The sequence below is a fragment of the Trichosurus vulpecula genome, chromosome 1 (genome assembly GCF_011100635.1).
Source record: "Trichosurus vulpecula isolate mTriVul1 chromosome 1, mTriVul1.pri, whole genome shotgun sequence".
In the NCBI taxonomy this organism is placed as follows: Eukaryota; Metazoa; Chordata; class Mammalia; order Diprotodontia; family Phalangeridae; genus Trichosurus; species Trichosurus vulpecula.
The window spans coordinates 411,823,343-411,836,392 of NC_050573.1; the positions used below are offsets into that span (position 1 = coordinate 411,823,343).

A 13,050-nucleotide genomic window follows, 5' to 3' on the forward strand; every position below is an offset into this window, starting at 1 on the left:
ACTTCTCTATTTACCAGTTTCCTTAAATATACTCTTTATTTACTTTGTATTTCAGCAATTCTCAGGCTAATGACGCTCACCACAGATACTCCATATCCTACATATGCTTCAAGATCATGATCAATTCTCACCATTTCTGTGAAGTCTTCCCTAATTAGAAATGATTTTTCCCTCCACAGAACTTTTATAACACTCAATGGCTGTGCCATTTGTTGGAAACACTTATTTTTGCTCAGAAATGATTAATCCTGTTTCTTCAGTAGTATGTTGCTTATTTACCCAGCTGGAATGTAAGCTCTCTGAGGGTCTGGGCTATGGTTTATACTTCTTTCTAGCTCTCTCATTATGATGAACAGTATTTTACATATCAATTAGTCAATAAACTTACTATGTGCCAGGCATTGTGCCAAGTACTGGGAATAAAAATAAAGGCAAAAAATAGTCTTTGCTCTCATGGAGCTCATGATCTAATGGAAGAGCCACTATGTAAGCAACTATGTGTAAATAAGCTATATACAAGAAAAAATGAAAATATTCAACAGACAGAAAGTATCAGCATTAAGGAACATCAGGAAAGGCTTTCTGGAGGAAGGAGCATTGTATCTGGGACCTGAAATAAGCTGGAGACATTAAGAGATGAGGAAGGAGAGCATTCCAGGCATGGGTAATATCCAGCAAAAATTCTAAGATCTGGGGGATGCAGCATCTATTTCAATGAACACAGGGAGGTTGGCATCACTGAAATAGCAGAATCTCAACTAACCACTATTATTTGATTAACTACAGCTTATGAGAAACCAATGGATATTCCTTACACGTCTCTTTGTCTCTTTTCTTTCTGTTATACCACGACACCTTCACTGGCCTCAAATTCCTCATCTATAAAATGAGGGAGCTAGATTTGGTGGTTAGTGAGCTCCCTTGTAACTATAAACTGTTGATCATATCAGTTAAACCTTTCTGTGCAATTCCTATAATAAATGAAATAGTTTTGTTAAGCATCTTTCTAACTCCCATTCTCCTGCTATAAGTAAAACCTAAAAAAGTGGGAAATCCAAGTTGTAAACTGAAAATAACATGTTCGCTTAAAACAGTGGAGCTGACATAATTTATTGGGAAAAATTTGCTCAAAAGAATAAATATCACATTTTTGAATATTCCAGTATATAAATATACTACACACACACACACACACACACACACACACACACACACACACGCACACACATATTTGAAGCATTCTTATTGTACTGGATAACCACAAATGGCTTTTACTCTACTGCTTAATCAATAGCTTTCCAAGTAGTATTGATTAAAAATTGTTCAAGGAAGCTAAAAGACTTAACTAACCCACCTAGAGAAGTAATTTTTTTCATTGATGAGTAGCAGGTATTGGAGAATTAGGGGAAGAGGAAAAAGGAAAAAAATTATCTAGTTGAGGCCACAATTTTACATCTAATGATTTTATTTTTCATTTCATTTTAAAATATTCGAAAGTAAAGAGGCATGATGTGATAGGCACCCCAGAAAGCCAGACTTAGAGTCAGAAATTCTGGGGTTCACCTTCTGCCTCTGACACAAATTAACATTGTGACCATGGACAAGTCCCTCAACCTCTCTGGAACCCTGATGACTCTCTAAGATAATACATTATAGTAGAGTTATAGTAGATATTATTGAAAAACATTTCCAAACCTAGCATCACAGAAAAATCCCAGGTTCCTAACAGCATCCTGCCCATCCAAAAAAGAAATAGACTATAACTTTGATTTATTAAGAACTGCCCAATGAAGGGACTCCCTTTAGCAACCCTAGTTGGCCACTATTCTTCAATTTAGTTTTAGAAGCTGCTTGGAACATTGCAAAGTTAAACAGTTTGCCCACGATCACATAGCCAGTATGTGCCAGAGGGGAGAATTGAGCCCAGTTCTTATCTGCTTCAAGGTCAGCTCTTTTTGTTCACTATACAAAAAAGAGTGGTAGATTAGAAAAAAGGACAGAGATGAAGATTTTTTTTCAACTCCTATTTAAAAAAACAACAGAAACAAAACCTAGGCCTGTCAACTACTAAATGAAATATCTGTACTGAACTGAAATAAACACATTGATGTAAGGTAGAATGTTTCTTCTTCTTATTTAATCTTTTTAGTTAGAAAGTTTGCTTCCTGCTTTAAAGAAAAAGGAAGTGGATACATTTGAAACTTTACCCCTAAAAGAAAGTACAAATGTATATTATACATCCCATTTCCCTTTGAAAGTCTTTTTTTTAAATAAAATAAATCCAAACCTGAATAAATCAATAAGAAAACAACATTAATCTCTCAAGTATAGGCAGGATTTGTCAGGACTTTACTTGTAGAAGTTTAAAGCAAGGATGCCTAGCCAGGGGCAACTGCCTCATCTGACATGAAATCAGGATGATGATAACATTTGCCTAATTTCATTTTTTAAAGAGAATAAAAATAACAAGAAGAAATCATACCCTGAACTTTCTGCGTATTGCAGGGGGAAAAAAAACCCTGGTAATTGTTCTGTTATGAACTGTTCATTTCCCCCTCTGATTCATGATCTAAACATAAAATTCTCCCACAGCAAGAAAAGACAAAATTGTATTAAACAATGAGTGAGAGTGAACTTACCTCCCTCAGAGGATCATTAAGCTCACTAAGGATGTTTTCCTCATCGAAGATTTTGCCCTGGTACCTGTGTTCATAGTAGTCATGAATTTTCTGGCGCATATCAGCTGGTAACTTGTGGAATGACATGTATTGTTCTACTTGCTTGTACTGCAAAGAAAAGGGAGAAAGGGAAAATAATGTTTTATTGTGTTATGTGAAGAAACCACTGTATTTTTTCAATAACTTCTATACAACTATGTTTAAAATGGTCTGTTAAAAATAGACTTCTTTAATTAAAAAAAAATCAGTACCAACAAATGTTTAATAATGCTGTTTGAATCAGGCTGAGATAATACAGTATAAATGATCCATTCATTAGAAAAGAGGGTGAAAGAAGAGTTAGCAGTGAATGACTTAAAGTATTCAGTCACAAACTACTACCTGGTTGTAGAACAGCAAAGAAATACTTTAATGATGCCATGTTCTTTGGGGCTTCTATTCGATTTGAACTGCAGCAGGGCACCCTGGAAAAGATGCTTTTCAAAATATCCATCTCAACTGAGGGAAATATTTTCTATGTTTCCAGTAAATGGAATTTGAGTTCAGTTCAATAATTATTTATTGCATATGTACCATGAGCGTAGTGTTATCTCCGAGTTAGAAGTTAACCTCAACTTAACTGATTATCAAAGAATCAGTGAATTTTAGATATATCTGCTTTTTTTCTCTTCCATCTCATGTTGGAGAGGATCTTATTTTTAATTCAGCTGGCTCATCTCTAACTATGGGCCCAAGCAGGAGGAAATCACAGATTGGGAAAGGGAGAAGAGCTTGTTACAGTGACAATATTTATGACAAGTAGCAAAAGAAAGAAGAAAAATTATTCAAAACATTTGAAAGGAACACTGAGTTTGACGTTAAGCAAAGAAGATATTTGAATAATTGCCACTTTTGAATGCCTTTTCAAATGATGGTCCCTCCTCTGTGATTAAAGTGAATCTTTTGGGGCAAGTAACATGACTTTCAAATCAAGAAATCAAGCACTTCCTGAGGCTTTGACTTGTGCCCAACATTTTGTTAGGTACCGTAAGAGTTGGTTATGGACATCTATGACCAGCTCTTGGAACTCAAAGGAGTTCACAGTGTCGGGAAAAAACCATTAGAGAGAATAGCACGAGACAGACTAATTGAAATGTCAAAATTTTTACACAAACAAAAGGGGCTATGGAGGTTAAAGAAGTGTAGATGTTTGATATGAAATTTTCTCTACAAGTCTTTGTACCAAACAAAAATAAAGGTTTCCTTCTATGCAAAGTAGGTCCTCTTAGTAATACAGTAACAAAAATAACAAAAGACAAATATATTTATAATGGAGCTTTAAAAACATTTTTGAACATTTTCTACACATAATTCTCTTCCCAAAATACCACTCCTCTCTGCAAACAAGCAGTGAAGAATTGTTCTTACTATGAAAAAGATGAGTAAACTTTAAACAATTGGATTATGAGTTCCTTTAAGGTAAAGATTGTATTTCACGTCCTTTTGAATGCCCAGCACTTACTCCGGTGCCTGACATATAGTACACTCTTCAGAAATGTTGATTGATTGATTTGGACAAAGAGCAAGATGACTAAAGTTATTCAATGATGGTGATGATGATATTATGACTGCAGTGCTAAATGCTTGCAAATCTTTCTAATTAGGTCATCTCGTTTGTATTTGTTGTTCAGTTCTTTTCAGTCATGTCTGATTTTTCATGACTCCTTTTGGAGTTTTCTTGGCAAAGATACTGGAGTGGTTCACCATTTCTTTCATTTTACAGATGAGGAAACTGAGGCAAGTACAGTTAAGCAACTTGTCCAGAGTCATACTTACTAGATAGTAAGTATCTAAGGCGAGATGCCACAAAGATGTCTTCCTGACTTCAGGCCTAGTGTTCTATTCATTGCACCAACTAACTCCCCTTTCTCATTTGTACCTCTCAATAATCCAGTGAAAGAAGTAGTAAAATTGTCCATTTTGCAGATGAGGAAAGTAAAGCTCAGAGAGATTAAGTGACTGGCCCTGGATCACACAAATAGTAAGTTAGCAGAGTTAGGATTTGAATCCAAATCTTCCTGACTCCATATCCAGTAGTTACTCTACTAAACCAATGTTGTCTGTTTCTGGTGATGGCATACATGCTAAAAATGAAACAGCTTCTCTGATTCTAATTCTAATGTCCTATTAAATCTCAACTCACCTTTTCAGATTTTACATTTAATCTGAATTATACCTATCAGAAAGTCATATTCTTTAGAAGAGAGGTAGTGGTAGGGTGGTGAATAGAGTGGCAGTCTGGAGCCAGGAAGATTCATTTTCCTGCATTCAAATCTGGCCACAGGCACCTAGTAGCTGTGTAACCCTGGGCAAATCACTTAACCCTTTTTGCCTCAGTTCCTCATCTGGAAAAATGAGCCAGAGAAGAAAATGGCAACTGACTCTTTGCCCAGAAAACTGAAAATGGGATTATGAAGAGTCAGAAATGATTGAAATGATAAAACAACAAAGTAGAACAGAAAAGATAGAATTTGAAGTCATGGCACCTGAGCTCAAATCCCACTTTAATACATGTGGGACCAGAGGTAGATAACTTCCTTGGATCTCAGTGTTCTTATACATAAAATGAAAGTTTGGGGCTGGATCATTTCTAGCAACTCTTTCATATGGATGAACATGATTCTATTTATGATCTGTTTATATAATATGTCTTAGGATAACACGCCAATGTTATAATTTAGGTCCACAATGTAAGATTAAAACAAAATAAACTTTGTAGCTAATAAGGACCCATTTAAAAATACCAAAAATTTAGGGCAGGAACAACATTTTTTTTCAGGAAGGACATTATTCAATTTTGTGTATTAGAAGACCTTAGTGAAATCACTGACAACAAAACTCTCCATCCTGATATAACATTTAGGGGAGGTAATTTCCATACTCCAGAGCAATATTAAATAGGTAAGCTTATTTTTACATATGTCTCTGATTAGACTTGTTTTTACACAATATAACAATATTGGCAGTAGTTCAATAGATTATAATCAGTATTATTATAATCATATTATTAGTATAATCAGATTATTCAAGTAAAGATGTGCTTAGTTGGCAAAAGACATAGAATCATTTGTTTTAAAATTTTTAGAGAGATTTTTTTTTACCAACTTCATTGGTGAAGGGAAATGCCTGTGAGTAAGCCTCTCTACCAATGAGGTTATCTGGCACACTGGGACTTCAAGGGTCATGCGGCTAGTGAAAAGTTCCAAAGATGGGACTTGAACTGTTCTCTCCCTGATTTCAGATAGCTTTCTCTCCACTTAATGCTGACTATGATACTCTTTAAACTTTGCATATAAAAATCTTATTTCTTTCATATATTTACAAGGAATTAAGAATTAAGTAACTAGGTAATCATCAGATTTATCTTAATATGTTACCTAGCAATACACAAACAAAAGGCAGTCTGTTATTCTTTATTGAATGATTAACTGCCTGAACTTATAGCTTGGTATTTGTTATAGTCCTTTTCCTAAGCCACACATTTTTATAAATCTATAGCCTCCTTAGTGAATTTGTGATCACTAGCTCTGAGGTTTTATCTGAGACAGAGCACTTACTCTGTTAGACAAAAAAATGGGACAATTACTGTACAACTTTCACAATGTATTTTGAATTATCTAGAGTCACATGATTACAGAGAATCATTGCTGAGACTTGAACCTCAGATTTCTGATTTCAATTTCTGGGCCCTTTGCACTCTATAGCATGCTGTCATCAATGTTCAATAAAATAAATTAATTAAATAAGATAAGAAACAAAAATTATTTGTTAGAAAAGTTTTAGAAAATGTATACATTTTTCGCATTAGTTTCTAAATATTAATAGACTTTCCTTTAAACTTATTTTTTTCTGTTTCCCATTTTTATTTTATTTATTTTTTCATAACTAAGATTTTTTATTTTTAGTTTATAATACTCAGTTCCCTATAATTTTGAGTTCCAGATCCTCTTCCCACCCCCTCCCCAAGATGGCATGGAACCCGATATATCTTCTATGTACAACTTTGCACCGAACTTATTTACACAATAGTCAAGTTGTAAAGAAGAATTATGACCAATGGAATGAATCATGAGAAAGAGGAAACAAAACCAAAACCAAAAACAAACAAAAGAGAAAAAGAAACAAAGGGAAAAAAAGGAGAACAAACAGTGTGCCTCAATCTGCATTCATACTTCATAGTTCTTTCTCTGGATGTAGATAGGTCTCTCCATCATGAGTCCTTTGGAGTTGTCTTTGCACCTTGTGTTGCTGAGAAGAGTGAAGTCTATCAGGGTTAGTCATCACAGAATCCATATATCTGTGGTTGTGTACGATGTTCTCCTGGCTCTGCTCCGCTCACTCAGCATTATACAGTGTAGGTTTTTCCATGTTATTCTGAAGTCCCTATCATCCCCATTTCTTATCACACAATAGTATTCCATTACCTTCATATGCCACAACTTGTTCAGCCATTCCCCAATTGATGGGCATCTCCTTGATTTCCAGTACTTTGCTAGTACAAAAAGAGCCCCTATAAGTATTTTTGTGCATATGGGCCCTTTTCCCACTTGTGTGATCAATTTGGGATACAACCCCAGAAGTGGTATTGCTAGGTAAAAGGGCATGAACATTTTTATAGCCCTTTGGGCATAGTTCCAAATTGCTCTCCAGAATGGCTGGATCAGTTCACAACTCCACCAGCAATGTAACAGTGCTCCCATTTTCCCACATCCTCTCCAGCACTTATCATTTTCCTGTTTTGTCATTTTAGACAATCTGACAGGAAAGATGTGGTACCTAAGAGTTATTTTGATTTGCCTTTCTCTAGCAAGTAGTGATTTCGAGCATTTTCAGAGGAAGAAATTAAAGATATCTTGAAACTTATTTTTTACAAATAATGGAAAGGAGAATATAAAAGCATGTTATTTAAGAAAAAGCTCATTCTTGAAATTTAAATAACTGAGGCTCCTCAGGATTTATTGACATGACAGATCCTCCCAAAGTGAGACCAGAAATTTCTTTCATTGTTGAGAACTTTATATCTTTTTATTCACAATGGATGGAAGAGACGCATGAATGAAGGAACACCTTGATTTTTTGTAGGGCTTGACAAGTACAAAATGGGATATACACATTATTTCATTTTAGCTTAAAAGTAGCCCTGTTAAGAAATGACTTGGATATGTCCCTGGGTCCATGATCTCATTAATCCTTCCATGAGTGCAGTCAGTTAATCTATGTCTTCTCGGCCTTCTGTGATTCTTGCCTATATCCTCCCATAAATCTTCCAACAAGGATAGGGACCTTCCTGTATGACTTTGAACATTTTGTGGACAGTATTATAGTACTGAGGCTGTCTTTTTTATTCTTCAATTAAGAAACATAAATATTTGACTAAAGACATTAAACTGAGCACCTTGAAAAGTTACATGACTTGCAGAAGTCATGGGACTTTAATATCGATATGACTCAAATTCAGTGTTCTTTTCACTTCATCTCTCAAATCAGAAAGATGATTGTGAAAATGATGACACCTCTTCCTTTAAAGAATGGGCACCATCTCTTTGCCTCAGTCTGCAATAGTGTCACAACACACCAAGGCTTCAAGGATGACTTAATTCACTGAATGTAGATTCATTGAGCGTGTTTGTGTGTGTGTGTGTGTGTGTGTGTGTGTGTGTGTGTGTGTGTATCTTATGAAACAAGTGTTTCTAACAACTGTAGGGGAATGAAGGGTGGGCTTTTAATTTCAGTGCCGTGGAGAACTTCTCGATGAAGAAACTCCCTCTCCCAATGCAGGCCAGCACCTTGATTATCTTAGAGTGTTGTCTTGAGTTTAATAATTTGCCCAGGGTCAGACAAACAATATGTTTCAGAGGATGGACTTGAACTCAGTCTTTCTAGCCCTAATGTCAACCCTTGATGCACTATCTTATACTGTCCCTCATAAATTCTTTAAAATTTCTATTATAATGTGACAAGATTTTGTTCCAACTTTATAAAGTCTTTTCATAACTTCCATTTTTGGAATAGTATCATTTTCTTGGATCCAAGGACAAAATGTCTTTGAAAGGTTTCATCCATTAAAAACTGTTTACGATAAACAAATAATTCTAGGAGAGACTGGCTATGTTCACAATTCAGTCTTTCCTCTTTTTTATTTGATGGTAACTGTCACTCATTTGCATCCCAAGTTCAATTTTTATCCTCAAATATTGCTTGCCTAGACTTGCATGAATTACACTGAAATATGATTTTAAGGGACAATTTCAGAAGTCAAGAAATGTACTTGAAATTAGCTTTTAGATGTGATATTTTTCACTGTTGTCCTTGCTTGCCTGACCTTTCATTTTCAGTGATAGAAACTATCATAGCCATGAAACCAATGCAATTTCACACATTGACTCTTAATGAAAAATGTTCTCATCAACAGATTCAATTGGAAAAATAAATTTTATATCGTTTTAAGCTGACATTACCCAATTTGGACAAAAACATAATCTTTCTGATCCAGAGAATGTTTGTAAGACTCAATATCAATGTTATAAAACAAAAATGATAGCTTTTCAATCAGGCTACCTTGACTATAAAAAGAACTGTTACCCGTGCTGAAACCTAATGCAATTATTAAGTAATCACTGATACAGCCAACTTGGCCATTTATATGTTTATCACATTTGAAAATCCAGTTCTCATCTCTATACCTTTGCATGGGCAATCCCCAGTTCTAGAATTCAACAATTTTCCACCATTGCCTCATAACATCTCTCTGCCATCAGATTCAAGGAACACCTTCTATGTGGAACCTTTCCTCATTCTTCCAACCTTGAGTATCTTGTCCCACCAACTCAAATAACATTGCATTTAACTACTTTTTATTTACTTGTGCTTATTCTCTTAACATTTATTCTTTTCATACTCATATAATTATTTGATATCTTCCCAAATCAGAATGTAAGTTCTTTGAGACTAGCGATTGTTTTATTCTTTGCATTTGTTTTCTTATTACCCAACACATTGCGTGTCACATAGCAGATAATAAATGCTTATATCACAAAATCTCATAGCAGGCAAGGGCCACCTAGTCCAACTCATATCAGAACAAGAACCCCTACCCCACCCCAAGTACCAGGAAAGTGCACATCAAAGCTTTGCTTAAAGACTTCTTCTGAGAGAGAATTCTCCATATGTCTCTAATGTTCTCCAGATCATTAATGTCATTCCTAAAAGGACATTAATATCCCTCTCTACATACCAAATCAGGTATGACCAGGGCAGAGTACAATGGAAGTATTCACCTTTCCCTAGTCTCGGAGCACTTTGTTTCACAACGTAGCCTGCTTTCATTAGCTTTCTTAGTTGCTGTAGTACACTGTTGACCCACGTTGATCTTGAGAAGAGCTAGGTGGTCAGGGAAGACTAGAATTCAAAACTGACCTAAGCTGTATGACACTGGGCAAGTCAGTTAACTTCTGTCTGCCACAGTTGTCTCTTCTAGAAAATGGAGATTATAACAGTATCTATCTCCTAGGGTTGGTGTAGATGGAAGGAGATATTTGTATGTACTTTAGAATCCTCAAATTTCTATATGAATGCTCTTAAAATCATCATCATCATCATTGTAAGTATCATCTAAATTCCTGATGTGGTATAGTGCAAAGAGTATTCTCCCTGAAGTCAGTGGATCAAGGTTCAAATTTCACTTCTGGCACTTACCCTCTGCTTTATTTTGAGGAAGTTACTTAATTCCATCAGGCCTTAGTTTCCTCCACTGTAAAATGAGGGGTGGGGACTAGATAGCCTTGATGGTACCTTCCAATGTTTTTATCTATCTATCTATCTGTCTATCTATCTATCTATCTATCTATCTATCTATCTATCTATCTATCTATCCACACACACACACACGCACGTATATTTGCTAGAACTGCTGCCTAGCCATCCTCCCTCCATGAAATACCATGTTCTGCCCAATTATCAACCTATTAAAGTCCGTTTGTATCTGAAATCTGTCCAGATTGAACCATAAAGAGCAATTAGGTACTTTATTCCAATTTCCTTACTAATCATGATCACCAGTTCCCTTCATAATGTTCATTTTGCCCTTTCCATTTCAAAGACCATTCTGTTTGATAAAGAAATCAAAAGCAAAATACAAATTGAAAAGTGAAACTTTCACTCTCTTTTATCAGTATTTATTGTACTATCTATCTTGAGCAATAGTCTAAATTTGACTTTATTCTAGTTATTTCAATATAGCTTTAAAAGCCTACTTTGTTCTCCTTCACTTTTCTCATTAAACCTCAGTTTATTCTGAATGTTAGCACTATTACTATTCTTACCTGACCATACCACATTATTACAATGATTGTAAGAATTATCTGTTATGGCAGGTGGAGCCAAGATGGTGGAGTAGAAGCAGGGACCTGATTGAGCTCTCCCCCCAAATCTCTCAAAATATCTCTAAAAATGACTCTAAACAAATCCTAGAGCAGCAGAAGCCACAAAATGACAGAGTGAAGTGGATTTCCAGCCCAAGACAATCTGGAAGGCCAACAGAAAGGGTCTACCACATCATGCTTGGAGCAGAGCCCAGCCCAGCCTGGCCTGTGCTGGCACAGATGATACTGGAGCAGGCCTCAGGGCATTGAATCACTGGCAACTGCTGTGGTCTCTCACCTGGGTGAGAGAGGAGTATGGTCCAGCCACAGCCCCAGCGACAGGGCCAGGATGGCTACAGCCATTGCCACAGGCAGCCACTGCTTCTGCATCTCTTTGCCTTCAGACGGTGGGAGAACCGAGCCACTGATCTGGGTCGCAGTCCTGCATGGCAATCTTGGGTGAGGAGGAGCAGAACTGGGGGGGGGGGGCTGGAGAGGTAACCCTCCTAGCAATTCCAGGGCAAAAACAAGTGATTGGAGTTGCTCATGGAGCAGCGTGGAGTCCAGGAGAGGAGTAAACAACTCTCTTTTGATCATACCACTTTGGAGCAACTAAGACTTTACAGGTCCCTAGAGATATCTCTGAAAACAGCTGCACAAAACACCTGACACTTGGGGCAGTATACCCTCCATTTTACAAAGAGCTCAAAAGTCAAATAACTGTCTGGGATATGAGGAAAGAAGGAAAAAAGAATAAGAATATAGAAGGTTACTTTCTTGGTGAAAAGATGTTTTCTCACACACTTAGTGATGAGACAGATCAAGGCATGCAGCAAGGTTAAAGCTCCTACATCAAAAACCTCGAAGAAAAATATGAATTGGTCTCAGGCCATGGAAGAGCTCAAAAAGGATTTTGAAAATCAAGTAAGAGAAGTGGATGAAAAATTGGGAAGAGAAATGAGAGTGGTACAAGAAAATCATGAAAAATGAGTCAACAGCTTGCTAAAGGAGACCCCCAAAAATGTTGAAGAAAATAACACCTTTAAAAATAGACTAACCCAAATGGCAAAAGAGGTCCAAAAAGCCAATGAGGAGAAAGCAAAATTTGCCAAATGGAAAAGGAGGTCCAAAAGCTCACCAAAGAAAATAATTCCTTTAAAATTAGAATGGAGTAAATGGAGAGTAATGACTTTATTAGAAATCAAGAAATTATAAAAGAAAACCAAAAGAATGAAAAAAATAGAAGACAATGTGAAATAACTCATGGAAAAACAACTGACCTGGAAAATAGATCCAGGAGAGATAATTAAAAAAATTATTTGATTATCTCAGGGCTGTCCAAAATGTGGCCCATGAGCCTCGTGTGGCCAGCATTGTGATTTATGTGACCTGCCTACAAGCATAGAAATTTACATAAATGCTTTAGTAAGTGAAGCTGAGCTACCCCAGGGCTCTCACTAAAATGGAAAATCAAACTATATTTTCTATTGTTTCAATAAAAACCTAAGATTGAATAGCCCTGGATTATCTGAAAACCATGATCAAAACAAGAGCCTAGACATCATCTTTCAAGAAATTATCAAGGAAAAATGTCCTGATATTCTATAACCACAGGGTAAAATAGAAATGGAAAGTATCCACCAATTACCTCCTGAATGAGATCCATAAAGGAAAACTCCTAGGAATATTATAGCCAAATTCCAGAATTCCCTGGTCAAGGAGAAAATATTACAAGTGGCCAGAAAGAAATAATTGAAGTATTGTGGAAATACAATCAGGAAAACACAAGATTTAGCAGCTTCTACACTAAGGGATCAGAGGGCTTGAAATACGACATTCTAGAGGTCAAAGGAGATAGGATTAAAACCAAGAATCACCTACCCAGCAAAACTGAGTATGATATTTCAGGGGGAAAATGGAATTTCAATGAAATAGGGGACTTCCAAGCATTCTTGTTGAAAAGACCAGAGCTG

The 13,050-nt window shown here is 36.2% G+C and overlaps 1 protein-coding gene across 1 annotated transcript in view; it reads right to left on the bottom strand.

The window, feature by feature from the left end:
- Nucleotides 1–13,050, bottom strand: part of LOC118834261 (potassium/sodium hyperpolarization-activated cyclic nucleotide-gated channel 1) — a 170,697-nt gene that overhangs the window by 108,372 nt on the left and 49,275 nt on the right. Inside the window, exon 2 of the mRNA XM_036741726.1 lies at nucleotides 2,640–2,786. Coding sequence (XP_036597621.1) covers nucleotides 2,640–2,786 — 147 coding nt within the window. The remainder of the gene's footprint in view (nucleotides 1–2,639; nucleotides 2,787–13,050) is intronic.